Source organism: Typha latifolia, chromosome 4, assembly GCF_019914945.1.
Source record: "Typha latifolia isolate L0001 chromosome 4, TyphaL0001v2, whole genome shotgun sequence".
Classification (NCBI taxonomy): domain Eukaryota; kingdom Viridiplantae; phylum Streptophyta; class Magnoliopsida; order Poales; family Typhaceae; genus Typha; species Typha latifolia.
This window is the reverse complement of record NC_133089.1, coordinates 14,696,301-14,714,683: the sequence shown is the minus strand read 5'-3', so window position 1 is coordinate 14,714,683 and position 18,383 is coordinate 14,696,301. Positions and strand designations below refer to the sequence as shown.

Genomic DNA, 18,383 nt, shown 5'->3' with positions numbered 1-18,383 from the left:
TTGATGATAGCAACTTTCCTGTATAGATAGATGGTGGACAAGTGATGCTTTTACCTGCACAATAATGCTCACCGAATATGTCCGCTGTGCTGTTCCTTCTACACAAACTTATTTAAAACAACTGATGCAAAAAAAAAAAAAAAACTGGGCAAGAAGCAGGACATGTAGCTAATTTCGACAACAAAGGTGCATACTTGTTCCTGGTTTGCCGGAATTGATCTAATACACTATGTTACATTCAAAATCAACTAAAAGAAGGAATAAAGAATTAAAGATATGGAATCCATTTTTCATTTGCTAAATGCCGCAGGAAGTCTTGGTATACCTCATCAGACAGATTAGAGATACAAGTGGAACAACAGACCTAGATAACCTGGAAAATGGATATGGCTTTGCATCCAAAAGAATTCTGAGGAAATTTTGGAACCAGCGTCTTGGAGATCAATTTCACATAACTGTCGATTGACTTTCGGGATCATGATAGGTTATGTAAGCCCTGCAATTTATTGACATCTTAGACAACATAAAAAAACCAAGGAGAAAACAAGAAGATAACTAGTAGGTATAGTCAACAATGCAACTGATCTTCTGAAACCAATAAAGAGAAGATAACTTGCTAACCTGGCTTGAATAAATCAGTTTACGATATCCAATCGATCATGCTTTCTTTTGTTAGGCCTTGAGAAAAAGCAAAACTGAGCCCAACTCTTCTTTGTCTTTGTTGTTTGTGACTTAACATCTCTCTTTGCAACAAGTTCAGCAATATACTGAACGACAGCCTGGAAAAGAGCACACAGTTACTTCCAAACGAGGATGAGCAAAGAACAAGAAAATTCCCCATAGAGAATTACCTGAGCACCCATTTCAGCTATATGTCTTGGTGGTACTTCCAAAGGATTTTCTTCCACGTGAAGCACATGGAGATGTGATAACATCCCAAAAGAGTCCGGCAGAACTCTAATCTGATTATTGCTTATGTCCAACTCTTCTAGCATTTCAAGATTGCCGATCGCGCGTGGAAGAGATTGTAAATCAGCAAAGTTATTTCCAACATTTAGCTTGACAAGTGTAGTAGCAAGGCATAGGCTCTCAGGCACAGATTCAAGTTCATTAAAACTGATATCAACCTCCTTCAATTTTGCGAGAGATGCCATTGTTGTTGGGAGTGCCTTAATGTTGTTGTAGCGGACTGAGAGAATCTCTAAGGACTCCATCTTTCCAACAGCTTCAGGAAGGCCTTTCAAGCGATTATAATCTGCTCGAAGCTCAACAAGTGAAACACAATGACCAATAGTATGTGGGAGTTCTTCAATATCATTTGTTTCCACTATTAACTTCTTCAGGCTTATAAGCTTTCCTATCGTGTCTGGAAGGGATGAGAGATGGTTAGAACTCAAATCAAGTTCCTCAAGATACAATAACTTGCCAAATGTGGAGGGCAATGAAGCTAGTTGGTTCCCCCTCAGATCCAAATATAGCAAGCTACACAGATCCCCAATAGAATCAGGAAGTTGAGCAATCCGATTTGAATGAAGATCCAGTTTTGACAAAGAAGAAAGAGCACCTATTGTAGTCGGTAAAGCAACAATACGGTTCTCGGAAAGGTCAAGTGAGATCAGACCAGAAAGCTTTCCTATTGAATCAGGCAACCAGTCTATTTGGTCCATAAGCTTGCTCTGAAGGTTAAGATCTCTGGTGCCTTTCTTTGCAGAGACCTCGATCAAGCTAGCTAACTTAATTAGGCTCAGCTTCCCACTGTCTTCTCCTACTCAATTCATCATGAAAACAGCCAGTTGCAGTCAGTTCATGAACTCCAACTTCTTTAGTATGAAAAGATCATCCATGACAAATCAGATAAATTATTGTTACTGAAAAATAAAATAGACTTCTCTTCTACATATGCACGTGATGTTCTCCCATGAAAATACACTATGTAAGCCTTCTCTGGTTATAGAAAGGAGACCAATTTGCACTGAAAAAAGTACTCATCATTGCAAAACAGGAAAAGAGAACTATCCCAATGTAATTGAGCATCAGACTCACCAGAAGCAGCGCCAGGTCTAATTTTAGGAGTCACCATAGTTCCTCGTGAAGCATTGGAGTCACCAGGAATTCCATCCGGATGCATTACCGCCTTGGCCTTCTTCACATAACTGTCATCTCTAGTGACAAGGTTAGATTTCCTTCCGACTTCTCTATCTGTGTGAAAGACGGATGCTACAGTAGTTGAAGTATCTATGGAAGTCTTCGAATTGGTCACTGTAACTGATGAAGAACTTGCTGGAATTGATGGAGCAGATCCACTCGAGCTGGAAGGTAAGCACCTCGACGCTCTCTGGATCAAATCATCAAACATAACATAGAGATTCTCCAGATCAAGAAGTTTCACAGCATCCCTCTTCTGTTCTTTGCTCTGGAAATATACTAAATTCTTCTGCATCTCCTGGAGCACAAAAAAGAGCTCCTCAGGGATATCAAATCCTTTTTGTTGGCTCAATAAGGCATCAATGCGACTCTGCTCCTCGTTGTCCACGTTGCGTACTAATGTCGTTGCTGCTTCGACCTCATCAATGCCGGGTCTCGCCGGCAGAGATCGGTGGAGCCTCATGATCTCTTCCACGACGCCGTCAATGGATTGCAAAGAAGGACCCATTTCTTGGAGATCTAGATACCAAGTTTGCTAGGCTCTTATATGTGTGCTCTTAAGAAAAGATCACTCACAGACTTACAATAGTAAACCACACAACAGGATGAGCTTTCCAACTAAATGTCACGAGCTCCTCTGCTTTTTATCGAACGCTAATCGGATAAGAAGGAAGATTAAAGAGGTGAACAGATCATCTCCTCCGTAGAAACCAAAGAGGAAAAATTGAACACAAGAGGGGGAAATATCCAAGCTTTCGATAACAAGAAGCTAACTTGGTGGTCAAAGTATCCAAAAAAAAAAAAACAATTGTGACAAGCTCCGGAGGGTTCATGCGAAATCCATGAACTTTTCACTCAAAAGGAAGAAGATCAACAGGAAGCACAGGAGAAAGGAAAAGAAAGAGAGCCAAAAAGCCCGTCCTTTTACCTTAAAATAACGTAAAGACACCCGAAAAGAAAAAGTGAACAAGATCACCAGATGATTAAAAAAAAAATTCCAATCTTTTACATCAATACTCTATGAATTCTTTCATCATGCTGACGAATTCCCAAACCCAAGAGGCCAACAGTGGGTTTCTCTGGCATCGAGAGAGAGAGAGAGAGAGAGAGAGAGAGAGAGAGAGACGTATCTCTTACTTGAAAAGAAGAAAGACCCAAGAGAGGGAATCACCAAGAAGGACGTAAAGTTGCGATTTTTCTTCAATTCACGCACAGATTTCTTCACCCCCGACTGAATTTTCTTGAGGACGGGGGCCGTTTCCTACAGCAATCGGGCATAAAAAAAAAACAAGATAGAGACCCAAGACAGAGAAAGCAGTTACCTCAAATTGTGCTATTAATTTTTTAATATAACTATTCTTTTTTTGATAAAAATATAACTATTCTGAGAGAGAGAGAGAGAGAGAGAGAGAGAGAGAGAGAGAGACCACTTGCGTACTATAAAAACAAATAGAATAGATAAATAATAACTGGATCCCTCTTTCTCTGCGTCTTACTAACTCCAGCTGTTCTCGGATGCTGGGGAGATTGGGAAATTGGGCATAATAAATGGGGGGAGGATTAGTTCCTTGGTGTGAGAGTGAGCCATTGAAGAGACCAACGTGGGAAGGCATAGCCGAGGGCTTCCATGTGGCCCCTCCCATGTCATGGATCCCCCAACATGCCCTTGTGCCTTGCTGGGCCTAACATTTATTATTCCCTCTCAATCTTATCCTCTCTCTCTCTCTCTCTCTCTCTCTCCAATATATATATATATATATATATACTATCTATCCATCCATCATAGTAAACACCAGTATAGCCTATGAATGCCAAACCAATGTTCACCTATCTTAGGAATACTGACCACATCCCTTTCTAGTTGTTGGAGAACAGAACACCAATGAATAGATCCAAGGAAAATAATATTAGACTATTTAGGCTATTTGGGTTGAACAATACAAGGCAGACACTATGCATCCTAATTTATTATGCAATTTTGTAAAAAAAAATTAAATATAAAAAATATAAGTTTTATAGCATCAATATTTTACTATCAGTACTGGACATTCGAGTTTCTTTCAAAACTTTAGCTCATTTAATTAGAGTAGATTAAACTAGAAAAACACATGATTTTTTCTTTTAAAGTATAATCATTGGCAATTCAAATATAATTGAATTTTTTTTTATTATTCATGAGCCCGAAGACTAGATATGGGCTGAACAAAGGGAACCCTCTCTAAATACAGAGGCACTTAGGCCCCACCGAGTATTTTTTAGCTGCTTAGTCTAAGCTTCAAGTCATATGCGTTGCCAAACAATTGCTCCGAATCAAACGTTGTCGAGATTTGATCCAAGCCGTTACACTGCAGAGCTGTTCTCCAAACTCACCACACTATCGAGCTATTAACCGAGTCAAACTAAGTCACACAACTACCAAATAATTTATCTATAATATTATTTGGAGTTGGAGTTGAACCCACAAGCTCTTTAGTTATGAAAAATGCACCTACTAACTCTAGCAGAGTTGATTAGTAAATATAATCGAAAGTTAAAAAAAATGAAAGTGATACAGAAGATACTAAAGCTGCAAAGATTTGTCTCATCAGCTACAATTTGGACAAGCATCATACCATGACAATATTAACATATCAACATCTCACGAGGCAAACATGCATTTTATCATATGGAGGCTAAGATCAGTAAAGTTAGTGATAAGGTTTATGAGCTTTTGGAAAACGGTTGAATTATAGTCGTTGGAACATCCAAAAAGCATGTGATCTGCCATCCACTGTCTCAGCACTTTATTGTTAATTATCATAATTAAGTAGTAATGACTACTTTAGTAGCTTAGTGGAGGGCAGCCAATGGTTTTGCAAGACCCTTCATGCGCCATCATCCACAGAATCGAGATTTCGGATTTGTATATAGAATAAGAATAGTTGGATAAAGTAAACACTCACTCTGCAGTTCTACTAATATCCTCATAGATAAGAACTCAATTGTAGGGTGGGCTATCACTCTTTTGAAATTTTGTGAGGTTATGTATGCTAGTCAATACTCCCAATTTGCTTATTCGATGTGGTTCCCATCCCTGGGGTGGTGCAAAAGAGTTTTTGGGCCATGATGAAATTGGAGGAAAAGACATCATCCTCCGACAGCCTAATTGATCTCCTATCCTTGCAAAGACTAGATGTGGCGGATAAAGGAATCTTTAAATTTATGGATTGTGGTAGATATCAAAACTATAAACTTATTCATTTGTAGATAAGCTAATCAAACAATTAATTAAGCGATAAAATATGATATAAACTATAAAGTTATTCATTTATAAAGAAGCTAATCAAACAATTAATTAAGTGGTAAAATATGATAGAATCTTAGGATATGGGTATATTTAGGACGAGAGTTTTCTTAGTGATCTACTATAATTTTCGACCTCCAACTCTAATAAAGTATTCTCTCTACTTGTGGTTAATTTTATAAAAATGGACCATTTTTTTAAAAAAGAAAGCAATCATCGTGCAATTTATTCCTTACTCTAATAGACAAAAATGCCAGATAGATCTGAAATCGGATGGATAAGGATTAGCATGGAGGACACTGTTAAATGATGTTCGCAACGATGAACGAGATACCCCGAAAGGTTAAAGAGAAATTTCTCCCAGTTAGCAAGAAGTAAACTAGCCAGAGCATTTCACTGTTGCCAGTAATCATCTCCCATTTAACAGAACATAAATAAGATAATTTTGCTGCAGAAGCACTTCTATTATGAACAAGAAAACAAAGAGCAAATGAGATTTAAAAGAACATATAGCCCAGAAATTTATTGAAGTATGATAGCAAATCTCAGTGAAAATTCAGCTCTAATTATAAGCATTCACATATTATCTACGAACGTACACATTGAATATAACCACTGTTGGAAGCTCCCCAACAAATTGTAGGAATAACTTTCAACATCGTTTGCAAATGGATCTGACCATTACAATTCAGAATTCTGGCCCTACTTTACCCAATCAAAAGGTCGTGCATGTCATTTCTCTTTCCATTAATCAAAAGAGATGTAAGGGTATAGTTTCTCATGATTGCTTATGAGAAAAATAAAAGAAAACAAGGGTATTAAGGATGCCTCATTGATCTCAGTAGTTCAACACCTCATTGTACTTGAAGACGCAATCATAAAGTCTCCCTCCCAAGAACTGAGCAACTTCAGGGTGCTTCACCTGCACCAATAACAAAGGGAGAAAAATCAACGCAAGTTGTGAGGCCAACTTGATTTATTTCAGCCTTATATTTCATCTGATGGGACTTATATAATGTAATTGTATTTAATTTTTCAATTTACAATTATAAACTCTAATGTGGATTGCAAATGTAAATTGTGTGCATTTTAATATAACAATATATGCATCAATTGTAGGAAATATATGCACTCAGTTTTATAAGTTAAATTGAAAAACTAAATACAATTAAATTGCAAAATCACCCTCATCTAATACAAACTTTTGGGTTTTCACAACAGAAAAATTGCTGACAGAACAAATACCATTCCTATCTTGATTGAATCACATTTCAATTGCGCATATAGATTCGTCTCTAATGCTCTTCCCTGTGCACAAAAGATAAAAGAGCGTTTTATAAATTAAAAAATAGTATAAGCAGAATAGGTACCTGATACTTCAGGTAATACGATTCTCCTAATTCAAACTTCAACCCTTTAAACAAATTCTTACCATTCCCTCCAGTATTACCAGATCTGCATCACTTGCAATGTAAGCAAGCTCTGGAGATACACTTGTCAGATCAATGACCTGAGGCACAACATATCTATGCATGAATGAGGGAGTAGAATACCTCCTTATATGTGGACAATATTTCATAGTGACCAGGTGAATGAGAAAGTGGGAAGAGAGATTCTTACCGGCAGATCATTACCAGAATTGACAACAAGAAGGCCAGATGCATCCACACCCCCAAGTTGGCCATTTTCATCCTTCAGCTGAAAATAAGGCAACAAAATACCAGAATCAAATTTATTTCCATATAATGATGCAGAAAGTAAATGCAAGTCTCTTTATCACCTTTGTAATAATCTCGATTAACTCAGTGTAGGTGACATCATTAATTGAAGGCAAGTCGTTAGCTGCTAGAACCACCTGCATCAACCCAAAAACAGTAAAAGTAAAGCTAAGAATAACTCAATATACTTCATCTTAAAATGGATAAGGCAATAATTGATGGTATAAGACAAACCTCTGTACCGTGGCGGAGTAGCTCTCTTGCAAATGGCAATATTCCTAGTACTACATCAGCACCAGAATTATCGACAAAAATAACAGCCTGCCAAATGCAATTTGAGAACCTTTAAGTCGTACCAACTTTTTATGGATCAACCATGATAGAATCACATTAACTAGCGAAAGGGCTTATAGAGTTGCAAAAGGTGAAACTGGGGATATTCATTTGAATGTTACGTGCATACACAAAGTTCAGATTTAAGATAGACGAGAAAGACTCAAGCATAAACAATGTCCAGACATAAAGACAGAAACAGGAAAAGATGTGACAACGGATTTATTTTCGATTAAAAAGGATAATGAGCCTCAAAAGCAGTACTATAGCAAAACCTCATGCAGCACTATTTGAGATTGAATTCCATCAACATATTAAAAAGTTGAAAATCAAGGTAAAATGAACCAGGCATCAGCCAAGTGAGATCGTAGAGAAGAAATTATGTTAAACTCTAGAAGTTCAACAGCAACCAAACAACTCAAAAAGGTTATAGGAAGATAAAATATATATCAACATAATTACACCGCAAATGTGGGAGAAAGTACTATTATACTAGTAGGGAACCGACTAGTATGAATAAAATTCACCCTTCCAGTATATTTTGCAATCCTACAGGTTCATCATTAAACAAGAAGTAAAGTGATAACTCTATATTAGGCAAAAGAAACTTACCTTGTTCCAAGATTTCTTGATCCATTTTGTTATAAATGCATCCAAGTTGTCGATAACCCAAGGTCTAGGTACAAGATTTTGACAACTTGCCAAGAAAGACATGCCATCCTTTGCAAAAACTTCTGCAAGCTTCAAAAACCAAAACATAGAGATATTCATAAGAAGCTAATTCAATAAAATCATAATTTGCACAATCAATATCATATAAATATATAACTTTACAGATAGGACGTCACACAGGAAAATTCTTCTTTTATGAGCAGGAAACCTTCCCAACCACATTTTCTTGGTAAAAAGCTTGTAGTGTGTTTGCTTCTAGCTATGTGGTTATGTGTGTCAGTAAGAAAGAGGGCACTTGAAACATTGTTAGTACTTGCTTGAATGATATATACCTGGGCAGATCCCAAATCAAAAATGTTCCCTGCCAATATTCCCCTAATTAAGTTCTCCACGCGTTTTCCCTCATCTTCAATAGCATCATTTAGCCGAACTACATTCTCAAATAGTGAAATAGCTTTAGCATTTTCTTCATCCTGTTTAAGGAACATAAAGAGATTAAAAAAGTCATCTAGGAGGAAAGAGAAAATCAAAGAGTAAGACTGGATCCTCTTTGTAAAGAATGACAAGAGAAAATTACCTTAACCTTCTTGAATATATCCATGAAACCCAATTCTCTAAGAATTTGTTCACGGATCCTGCAAAGTAGCTTAAAAACCGTTTGAAGAATTAGGCCGCAAAAATATCTCTTTTGCAAGAAGATCCATTTAACTTATAAACAAACAATATTCATAAAAAATTTAGGACAATTAGTAACTTACAATGCAATCAGGTGGCCCACCATGACTCTCAGGATTTTTCTTCAACTCCTCAAGGATTGCTGTGTACCTTCATCCATATCATGAATAAAGAGGCAGTGCAAAATCAGATATGCAACATATGCTTAAAGCTCAATATTCTCAAGTTGTCAACCTCAGAGTACATTTGTAATGTGATAAATTTTCACAGCTTCTACAAATTCCCAAAGCAGAAACTATAATCTATGCCAAAAATGGGGGACAAACAGAATATTAGTTTGGCATAGTAACTTTACAGCACAACAGAACATTATATATTTATATATCATAACAAACATTTATTTCTTGCAAAAGAGAACAAGCAATCACAAGTGAATATCCACAATGATCTGTTTACTATAAAATCAGACCGAAGCTGACTCATAAAATCATCACATGTATGAAATAAAAGTAAGTGATTCACCTAAGTGGACCAGTAAATAATCAACATGAGAAACTTTTGGTTTCATATATGTACCACAACATTTAATTTGCCCATCACTGAGAACTTGACAATCTAAGATTTCATCATATTAAACCATAAATTCTATTACCCAAATGTTTGCTGGTCAATGAGCAGGGAGGTCCCCATTTACATAGAAATGATGGGATTAGCCTAGAAGATAAGTTCTTACCCGACACAGAAAGTAAGACCTACTTCTTATTTGTAAATTTGGTTTTTTTAAAAAAAGTACAGTTGCAACAAAAAAAAATCAGATCTCATCATACGACTGTCACACCACAGTTGAAGAAATTTATGCAATTCCATAATAGAGTAAAATAGCTAAAATATACTAATAATAACTACTAAGATTGTGTTACATATCCTACTAAAGATTAATATTCCGCAAAGAGAATAAGGGTGGAAGATTCACACATTTGAAAATTAAAGAGACAATTATTACAGGCCCTTTCTTTTCAAGAATCACTCATCAGTCTTTTCCAAAAGCTCAGCTAAGAAGTCCTACTAGTACATACTTTCCTAACAAGAAAAGGTAAGAATGGCAATAAACCATGCTTCAAACTTGCACAAAATAGAAGTGTAGTACCTCTGAGCAAACTTTTCAGCTTTAATAGGGGCATCAACAACTGTAGGATCATTCTCTGCTCGTTGCCTGCATCAAAGACAATTAGACATGCATTTCATATATCTCACACAAAGGTATTACAATAAGGTGGAAGGCTTAGAGAGCAGCATAAATGAGGAGATCCATCCCAACAGGGAACCAATGACGAAATTGCTAAACGAATAGAATAGTGTACTTCTAAAGTCAAAGGAATGCAACACTTAACTGAAAGGGTGATATGAGCAAATGTAAAGCAAAAATAACATACATGTAAAACTATTAGAGAAAGGAAACAGAACTTCTTACTTTATCACCCTTGGTCTTGCAACTTTCTCACTGAAAGGACACTCTCCAAACCCTAGTGAGGGGCATACCAAACACACCGGATGTCCATTTGGTTTCACTTAGTTTAATCTAATGAATGGGTTCCACTTCAGATATAATTTATTATAGACCCTAGACAGATCCCCGTAGCTCCACTTAACCTTAATCCTAACTATCAATTTGAAAGACAGTACATAAAGATAGTATTGTTCAAGAAAAGATAAGTTGAAAAAAAGCATAGGCAACTAAAATTACCTTTAGAACTGAGACTTTCTCTAACCAACTACATGTGATTACGATATGCTTCTCGGGAGAAGGGATTCAAGACGGAACCTTCACATAAATCCCTAAAATTTATCTTTTCATACGAATCTCAATCAAGAAGTGCAGGTAACAATAATTTCCGGAACAAAAATTGCATCCCCTCAAATCGATCGAGAATGTACTGACCTAAACGAAGGCACGGAGTTAAGAAAAAGATCGATCCACTGAATCTCGACCGGCGTCGCCTTTCTGGGGTTGTCGGAGGGGAATCTATAGGGGATCGTGCAGGCCCTGTAGTTGGACTCGATCGGGGTCTGGAGGAGCGGAAATGGCACCGAAGGAGACGCGCTCTCCATTCTTCTATCTCTCTTTCTCTCACCCTCCCTCCTTCCGCTTCGATCTTTCTCAAGGTCAGCGTTAGGGTTTCGTCTCGGTCTCTCGAAGAGATAGGAAATGGAATCGGAGGATGGCGAAATGGGAGATGGCGATAGAGTTCTTCTAACTTGCACTTGCAACCAAAACCGCGAAAGGAGAGAGAGAGGAGAGAAAATAAATGGGCCAAGTTCTTAAAAGATTAATGGGCCTTCTATTGTACTAGAAGTCTAGATCCGGCCTGCTAGAGTAGGTTAGCTAATAAAGAACATTAACTTAACAACTTACACCATTTACAAGAAAGACCCTATATTTTGACTCTATTATCTTTCACACTCTCTGCCATACCGATATTTATCATTCAGTTCCATGGATTACCATATGGATGTAAAATAATCTAAATGTTCTTAAATAATGTATGTGTTTTAAATTTAAGGTAAAATTAGAAGAGAAACTAAATTTCAAAGTCAAATTAAAAGTATTTTTTTATATTTTTTTAATTTTAAATGTAATAAAATAATTTTTTTGTTTCAGTAACCAGTCTCAAGATTGATGCGAGCTTGATTTAATGTTTAATCTAAAATCGTCTCAATCATTGGCATGATCAACAATCTTAGGTTTGAAATTAGTTTCAAGACAAGTTTAATCATATAAATTCACGAACAATTCCCGTATTATTCAGTTAAACAGAACCGTAAACTGAAATGGCCACATAGAACATATTACTGCTTGCTTCGTTTAACAAAAAAACATATAATGATTTACTCTTCGGTTTATGTAACAAAACAATCATGCAGATCACATTACAGCCCACAATTCACTGCAGTGAAACAGAGGGCGACTCAGATGTTAGCCATCACTTTCTGCAATCCAAAATGAACTCACTTTGACTTTCCTACCTCTTTGCTCCTACTGTATCCTTTAACATGCTATGTTTGCATGGAAGAATGGCCTCCATGAGTTCATCTGAGCACATCAATCTCACATTACTCAATTACTTGCATGGCGGGGGGATCTGCATTCCGCTGTATCTCGCGTTCACGTTCGAGCAAAATGCGGTCGCAGGTTGATGTCCGATGTGCCTCAGACGGACGTCATGCAGGTTTACATTCTGGCATGGCATCCCTCTGCTGCATCTGAGTATCACAGCCACCGGAGTTGTTGATGTCCCTCTTATGTTCCTGAAGAAGATGTCGCTGATCATGACACGGGATGGCACCTGCATTTCATCGAACACCTTCAATTTTTACTTGTAGATGCTAACAACCATCTAGATTTCATGGATTTAGGAGAGTTTGCGTACCTTTGAAGAACAAGAAATATAAGGACAATACATCTGGTCGATGATAATAGGATTTGCGACGCTCTTCATTATTATGTTAGCGAAGCTCATGTTCCTGGCCGCGCTGCGAGCTGGAGAATTCTGCCATGTCTTGATCCTTAGGCCATTTGTAGTGCCTGAAAGGATGCAGTTCCTCACGACGAGCCCTCGAACATCTCCTTCTCCTGGGTATCTTCCTAAGCTTCCAACACTGGAGCAGAAATATAGAAATCAAGATCAACTTCTGTACCAAATCTAATGATGGCATATATAGAACATGAGAGTTATCACCTGATTCCATGTCCAGGTCCACACTTGATGCCACTTATCAGTACTTGTGAATTTCCTTGCCCAATGGAGATGCAATCGTCGCCTGTACCGATCGTCGAGCTATATATAGTGACACCGGAGCTACTATCGATGTGGATGCCGTCAGTGTTCGGGCTATTAGATGGTGCAGTTATCCTGATATTGCTAGCCCTGACATTGTTGCAGCCTACCATGGCCATGTGGAAGAACTTGCTATTCAGGGATGTTATACCTTTCACCACAGTATTAGTCGTCGAGACAAATTTAATCGACTGAAAGAAGGACGCAGAAGAAGATTCTTAAGAGAAATGATTCATGATGTAAAGTACATATAATGACTAAGAGATCTTAAAAGGTTTACAAGTATGCAAATATTTTCCTATAGAAGTATACTATGAAGAACAAAGACAATTGATGAACTAATAATCTGAAGCAAGAAAATAGAACTTACTAAGCTATTAATGATATTTTTGCACTATATTTTGCTAAGTTATGCTTGTAAGTAGCCCTAAAAGAGAGAGGATCAACTAGGAGGCAATTATGAGGCAAATGTACCTTCAGATTGACTTAATGCCAAATTTGAAAGGTAAATTTAAGGTGAGGAGGCTCACAGTGGGAAGAACTTTGCAGTTCTTATTTTTGGGGCACTTGTTGAAAGGCCATGAAGCAGCTCCTTGGCCATCAAAGGTCCCTCCTCCAGTCAAAGTCAGCCTATCAACATATGCAAATTCGAACCAGTGATCCCTCACATACTTGCTCAAATCCGTTGAGGCCTTCAAGTATCCCTGCATGTTGCATACCATAGTTAACAGTGCACCTACTCATAACTGGAACTTTGAAAGATTTTTTTTTCCAAACTTTCCTTCAAAATTTGAATGGCATTACCTTCATATGAACCGTCAACGATCGAACATTCCGGCAAGGACCGGCGAACCTGACCTGGCCGACGAAATAAGTCCCTCTCGGTATGTGAAGCCTGACGATGCCGCTCGCCGCGCATGCCGCCTTCCATGCATTCAAGAATGCCTGCAAAGCCATGAACTCAGAATTCATTTATTCAACACACAAGCAAGATCGACCTCTGAGCTCATATAGCTCGTAAAGGTAGGACATGAGGGATTAGGAGGTGAAATATGAAAGACCTTGCTATCATCAGTGAAGCCATTGGCTCTGGCACCATAGTTGAGCACGTTGAAAGAGGTAGAAGAGCTGCCATGCCTCCTGCCATGGGCATTAGTAACAAAGCAGCATAATAGTGTTAAGGAGATTAAGAGCAAAAGTTTCATTCTTTTGGTTTGTTATGGGTGACAACTTTCTTTCTTCTCTTTGATTCTTTCCTTGATAAATAGCAAGGTTATAGTTTCGATTAGGGAGGCTGGGATGGGGGCATAAATGGAGTTTATGTTAAATCCTTATTATAACTCGTAACTTCCTCACCTCCCACTCCCACTCCCACCACCTGTTGGAATTTCCAACCGCTTGTTTGGAGCGGTCTTGTCTCCCTCTTTTAGGACATAACCACACGTTCAGGGGAGAGAGAGAAGAGGGTGGAAGAAGAAGTTACCATTGGAATTTTGATTTGACTTTGACTCAAACAGAAGTCAACACTGCTAAATTTAGTCAAATCACGTAAGAAATGCAGCACAAAAAACGGGAATTTCAAAAAGGAGTTCATTTACATTGTAGTAATTGAGAAGAGAGAGGAAATTGAAAACCAAGTTTGGATAGAACGCATAACTCCAGCATTTGGCAAGCTTATTTTGTTTGCCCGTTCCTTTATGACAGCCAAAATCACAAGACAACACTAGAGAGTGAAACTGCAATAACTCATTACTTTCTATATTCCCAAACAATCAAAGCTGCAATAACTCTAGTAATACAAACAGTGAGATTTGGTATAATATCATTTGGAACAAGTTTAAAGGAATCGATATGTTTGATATATAAACTAACAGATTTCAAACTATTGTATCTCTACTTAAAACTGTTCTGATAATAGGAACCAAGTTTCTTCACTTGTCTGTCCAGGATGTCATTTTTTCGCCTTGGAGAACCGGAGGCACCGGTACTTCTCACCGCCGACGGTGATCTCGAGAGCTCCATCCTGGCTGTCCTGATTAGAAGCTGTACCCATGAGAACACTCTTCTCCTTCTCTAAGTTTTCCCTCTCCATCTTCAGCCTTGCTTCTTGCCTGGCAATCTCTGCCTACAAAAAGAAATAGTTGGAATAGTTTTCATTTATGAATCCCCTGCAGAAAACCATCTTAACTCATAAAAGAGCTGCCAGATAAGCAATATATCTAGCTTCAGCTGTTCTATCCAAATTATTACAAGTTTTTCAATGTAGGGGACAAGAAAACAGATCATCCAGCGAATTAAATCAACTATATATCGGCTAAATTACATGTTCAAGGGCTTGCTTATTTGGCGTTACTTTGCGCTATAATGAGAGCTATGGAAGTTCTCACTCTGTTTAACTTCAGAATTTGCTTAAAGTAACAGAGAGGGAATTGTTCCAAATCAGTGCTTCTGTAAACTGATACCTTGACTTACTTATGAGATTTTAGGATCATGAATTCTAGTGTAAAATAGACTAAAATACGTCTCAAAACAATCAATTACTGCTAAAATCTTTATCAATATAAGCAATGGAAGAATAGATAAGCAGCAGTTACGAATTGTGTCCAATTCTGGCGTCCTACTGACAAACTCCCTATCTTTTTACCTCAACCATCAAAGAACCGATCTTTTATCTAATTTCAATTTGAAACTTGTAAATAATTTCCTTCACATATAGATTGAATAAAGTAACATGAAATCAAACTAAAAGAAAAAAAAAATTGAAAGAAATTTCTTTCTCCTCTCCATTTACCTCGCGCCGGGAGAGCTCGGCTTTCCACGCGGCCTCGCGCTCGGCGACCTCTCTCTCGCGCTCGGCGATGTAGCTCTGCATCTCCCTCTCCTTCATGATCCTATCCTGGATATCCGCGTCGAGCGCCTCCTTCAACTCCCGCACGAACTTATCCACCACCGCCTTTATCCGCAGCGACATATCCGCCCTTATCCGCCTTCTTATTCCCCTACTATTCTCCTCCTTCCCCTCTCCCCACCCAACCGGACGCCGATTCCACCAAGAGGAGACCTTTGTGATCCACAACAAAGATTTCAGGATTCGAGAGTGTTCTGGCGGATTCCTCCGGCGACGTCGGCCATTGTTTCCGGCCGCTAGGGTTTCGAGCTTTGGGGGAGTTGAGAGGTGAGCCAGTGGAGCAAAGCAAAGGATTAATGATGCTTACTTGGATCGGGAGGCAAAGCAAATATAAAGCAAGATAATAAAAGTTAATGTCTCAAGACAAGAATATATATACGTAGAGAGAGAGAGAGAGAGAGAGAGAGGAGTGTTATCCAATGTCATATGAGAATCCCAACGGCTACTTCTCCCGCCTCCAAATCATCTCATTTCCCTCTGTATGAAGTCTCTTTCCAAAGCCATCGCACTCAAGCATCTTTGTCTTCTTCGTCCTCTCTTCCACCACTATTCCTCCCTCTCCCCAACTTCTCCAGTTCTGGAGAACCCAACTCCAAACCATAACCACCCCTTGCTCGAATCCTTCTCACGCCTCTGCTTCCATGGCCCTCTCCCCGACGCCATGGCCACTATGGCCATCCTCGACTCTCACGGCCTCATCGCCGACCCCGTCTCTTACTCTCACCTCATCAAGCTCTGCCTTCAACACGGCGCAGTCGACCACGGCCGTCTCGTCCATCACCACCTCTCGTCTCGTGGGGGCCACCTAGAATTGTTCCTTTCCAACTCTCTCATGGGTATGTACGTCAAATTTGGCCTCCTTGACGATGCCCGTAAATTGTTTGATCAAATGCCCAGGAGAAATGTCGTTTCCTGGACGACCATGATTGCGGCGCTTGCCAATCTTGAAGAAAAGGAGGAAGCTTTGAGGCATTTGGTTGAAATGCAGAGGGATGGGGTTAATCCCAATATGTACACCTTCTCGGCTGTGCTGAGAGCATGCAACATGCTGAGGACGCTTTGGTCTATCCATTCTTGTATAATTAAGTTTGGGTTGGAATCAGATGTGTTTGTGAGGAGCTCACTTATTGATATCTACTCAAAGTTTGGAGATTTGGAGTATGGGTATCGGGTTTTCGGTGAGATGGTCACGAGAGATTTGGTGGTTTGGAATTCGATCATCGGTGGCTTCGCACAGAGTGGAGATGGCTACAAAGCTTTGGAGCTCTTTACCCAGATGAAGAAGGCTGGTTTCTTGGCGAATCAGGGGACTTTGACTAGTGTCCTCAGGGCCTGCACTGGAATGGTGCTGTTGGAGATGGGGAGGCAGGTCCATGTCCATGTCCTCAAGTATGAGAGGGATTTGATACTGAACAATGCTCTTCTTGATATGTACTGCAAATGTGGGAGCTTGGAGGACGCGGATGCAGTGTTTCAAAGGATGTCGGAGAGGGATGTGATCTCATGGAGCACCATGATTTCAGGATTGGCCCAGAATGGGAGAAGCAAGGAAGCATTGAGACTCTTTGATTCAATGAAATTGGTTGGCGCTAAACCAAATTATATCACCATCGTGGGTGTCCTTTTCGCATGTAGCCATGCAGGTCTTGTTGAAGACGGTTGGTTCTACTTTAGGTCAATGGAGAGGCTCTTTGGTATCGAACCGGGAAGAGAGCACTGTGGTTGCATGGTTGATCTCCTTGGGAGGGCAGGGAAGCTCCAGGAATCTGTGGATTTTATTCATAGCATGAAATTTAAACCAGATTCAGTTATTTGGAGAACTCTTCTGGGAGCTTGTAGAGTGCATAGAGATGTGAATCTAGCAGCATATGCTGCCAAGGAGATTCTTAAGTTAGAACCTGAAGATGAAGGAGCTTACATTCTTCTGTCAAACATTTATGCGAATTCTCATCAATGGAATGGTGTTGAACATGTGAGGAAAGCCATGAGAGACAGAGGGATGAAGAAAGAGCCAGGTCGCAGTTGGATTGAATTAGGGAAGAAGGTCCATGTCTTCACTGCAGGAGACTTATCACACCCACAGTCAGATTTCATAGTTAGAGAGCTGAATAGGTTAATCGGAAGGATATCCAATAAGGGATACATACCAGACACAGAGTTTGTTTTGCATGATCTAGGAAGAGAGCAGAAGGAAGAATTACTAAGGTATCACAGCGAGAAGCTTGCAATTGCATTTGGGATGGTGAACTCAACAAAAGGAAAACCCATCAGGATTATGAAGAACCTAAGGATCTGCGGTGATTGCCACAGCTTCGCAAAACTTGTTTCCAAGACCGAAGAGAAGATCATCATAATAAGGGACCCAGTGCGCTTCCACCATTTCGAGGGAGGAGTTTGTTCATGTGGAGATTACTGGTAATAAAACATCAAGAATGATTCGAAGGCAGAAGAAGTAACTCTTAAATGCTAAGAACACATGTTCCAAGCAAAGTGCCTGGAGCTTGTGGCAGACAGTTAGGAGGCAGCATTCCCTACTGCAGAAAGGTACTTGGAGTTAATTCAATCGTAAGTGGTCTTAGAATCGCAGAAGCTTAGCTATTCCATATCCATTTTGAAATGAACCCTTCCACTCTGCTGATTGGAACAGGGGATGCATTTTGATTCAAACTGTAGTCGATTAGCAGACGCCAAATAAACTGTTGGATCTTATAACATTAATTTATTTCTGATTTATGTTGTTGTTGTTGTTGAATTTTTGGTATGAATACAACTTTTTTTTGTCTGTGAAACTTCAGTAGATACAAAAGCTGTGC

At 39.1% G+C, this 18,383-nt stretch overlaps 5 protein-coding genes across 5 annotated transcripts; 1 reads left to right on the top strand and 4 right to left on the bottom strand.

The window, feature by feature from the left end:
* LOC140785871 (plant intracellular Ras-group-related LRR protein 4-like) lies at positions 1-3,290 on the bottom strand. Its single transcript, XM_073133953.1, has 4 exons — positions 2,044-3,290; positions 852-1,765; positions 622-779; positions 1-496 (listed from the first exon to the last, which is right to left on the bottom strand). The coding sequence occupies exons 1-3, from the start codon at positions 2,651-2,653 to the stop codon at positions 636-638; spliced, it is 1,668 nt and encodes a 555-aa protein (XP_072990054.1). The 5' UTR covers positions 2,654-3,290; the 3' UTR covers positions 1-496; positions 622-635.
* Positions 3,291-5,924: 2,634 nt separating this feature from the next.
* LOC140785873 (damage-control phosphatase At2g17340-like) lies at positions 5,925-11,133 on the bottom strand. Its single transcript, XM_073133954.1, has 12 exons — positions 10,766-11,133; positions 9,974-10,039; positions 8,910-8,976; positions 8,729-8,797; positions 8,484-8,624; positions 8,092-8,220; positions 7,381-7,467; positions 7,209-7,283; positions 7,049-7,126; positions 6,861-6,938; positions 6,674-6,736; positions 5,925-6,350 (listed from the first exon to the last, which is right to left on the bottom strand). Exons 1-12 carry the CDS (start codon positions 10,933-10,935, stop codon positions 6,267-6,269), a joined length of 1,107 nt encoding a protein of 368 aa, XP_072990055.1. The 5' UTR covers positions 10,936-11,133; the 3' UTR covers positions 5,925-6,266.
* A 590-nt stretch (positions 11,134-11,723) lies between these two features.
* On the bottom strand, positions 11,724-12,854 carry LOC140787260 (exopolygalacturonase-like). The gene is made up of 3 exons (XM_073136082.1): positions 12,564-12,854; positions 12,255-12,483; positions 11,724-12,170 (listed from the first exon to the last, which is right to left on the bottom strand). Exons 1-3 carry the CDS (start codon positions 12,779-12,781, stop codon positions 11,946-11,948), a joined length of 672 nt encoding a protein of 223 aa, XP_072992183.1. The 5' UTR covers positions 12,782-12,854; the 3' UTR covers positions 11,724-11,945.
* A 1,539-nt stretch (positions 12,855-14,393) lies between these two features.
* Positions 14,394-15,991, bottom strand: LOC140787286 (uncharacterized). The gene is made up of 2 exons (XM_073136136.1): positions 15,454-15,991; positions 14,394-14,787 (listed from the first exon to the last, which is right to left on the bottom strand). Exons 1-2 carry the CDS (start codon positions 15,631-15,633, stop codon positions 14,614-14,616), a joined length of 354 nt encoding a protein of 117 aa, XP_072992237.1. The 5' UTR covers positions 15,634-15,991; the 3' UTR covers positions 14,394-14,613.
* Positions 15,992-16,051: 60 nt separating this feature from the next.
* On the top strand, positions 16,052-18,376 carry LOC140787283 (pentatricopeptide repeat-containing protein At2g03880, mitochondrial). Its single transcript, XM_073136129.1, has one exon. It carries the CDS (start codon positions 16,052-16,054, stop codon positions 17,987-17,989), a length of 1,938 nt encoding a protein of 645 aa, XP_072992230.1. The 3' UTR covers positions 17,990-18,376.
* Positions 18,377-18,383: the final 7 nt, after the last annotated feature.